This window comes from Sinocyclocheilus anshuiensis, unplaced genomic scaffold (genome assembly GCF_001515605.1).
Source record: "Sinocyclocheilus anshuiensis isolate Anshui unplaced genomic scaffold, SAMN03320099.WGS_v1.1 scaffold412, whole genome shotgun sequence".
In the NCBI taxonomy this organism is placed as follows: Eukaryota; Metazoa; Chordata; class Actinopteri; order Cypriniformes; family Cyprinidae; genus Sinocyclocheilus; species Sinocyclocheilus anshuiensis.
In genome coordinates, this window is record NW_015558661.1 from 2,185,416 (window position 1) to 2,186,272 (window position 857).

The 857-nt window shown below is 41.8% G+C and overlaps 1 protein-coding gene across 1 annotated transcript in view; it reads right to left on the reverse strand.

The window, feature by feature from the left end:
• The window catches only part of LOC107681173 (centromere/kinetochore protein zw10 homolog), a 9,259-nt gene extending 8,646 nt beyond the window's left edge, over nucleotides 1-613 (reverse strand). The window contains exon 1 of the mRNA XM_016477379.1: nucleotides 464-613. Coding sequence (XP_016332865.1) covers nucleotides 464-604 — 141 coding nt within the window. The 5' untranslated portion in view covers nucleotides 605-613. The remainder of the gene's footprint in view (nucleotides 1-463) is intronic.
• Between the last annotated feature and the right edge of the window lie 244 nt (nucleotides 614-857).

Below are 857 nucleotides of genomic sequence, written 5' to 3' on the forward strand. Positions count from 1 at the left end.
CACGTCACTTTCACTTAACTTTCACTTAAGTGGGCCTAAACCTGCAGCTCAACAATAATCAGAACATAAATAAATCATTTTCTGTAAAAAAAAAAAATGCAGTCATTAAACCTGCAGCTTTTGGAGACATGCTCACTTTCTACACATTCCTCTTTCAGTCCAAGTTATGATCCAGGAATGTTCACCTTTCCTGGATTAAGTTTGGAGCGGTGAGGTACGAGGATGTGTGCACATTGTTACACACACAGTCTTTCTCCATACAACCCTCAAACAGTGGCAAAGACACCTGAGAGCCGGCAGTTTGTTGTCGTGATTTTGAACAGATGTGAACAATGGCAGGAGGCTTAAAAGTATAGACGTGATACCAGCTAAATAACCTGGAAGTATTTATTTAGCGATCGGCACTAAAACCTCATCTGTACGGAACATCATTGTGTACGGAACATGGTTAAGTCTACGTTACCCGAAAAATTCCCATACGGCAGACTTCATCTTTTTCGACGGGGAATAAGTTCCAGGGATTCACCTCCTTCGGCCATCCTACACACAGGTGACTCTTACTGACTGCTCGCAGCCTTGCACCAACCGGAGGGGGAGGGGTCATGTGACTCGTTACGCTCTTCACTGCACACAACTGAGGGAGTCCTGCACTTTCCATCTTTGATTACATGTAAAAAAAAAAACTGTGCATACCGCAGGAACGGTATAATGGGAAATTTTAGTGGTTTTGAAACCGTGACTTTTCCAAACCGTGGTATACCTTAAAACCGGTTATCGTCCCATGCCTATTGTTCACTTACATGTATTTTTATTACCACAAAAAAATTTATTATAATTATAGGGCACTATGAAATCTG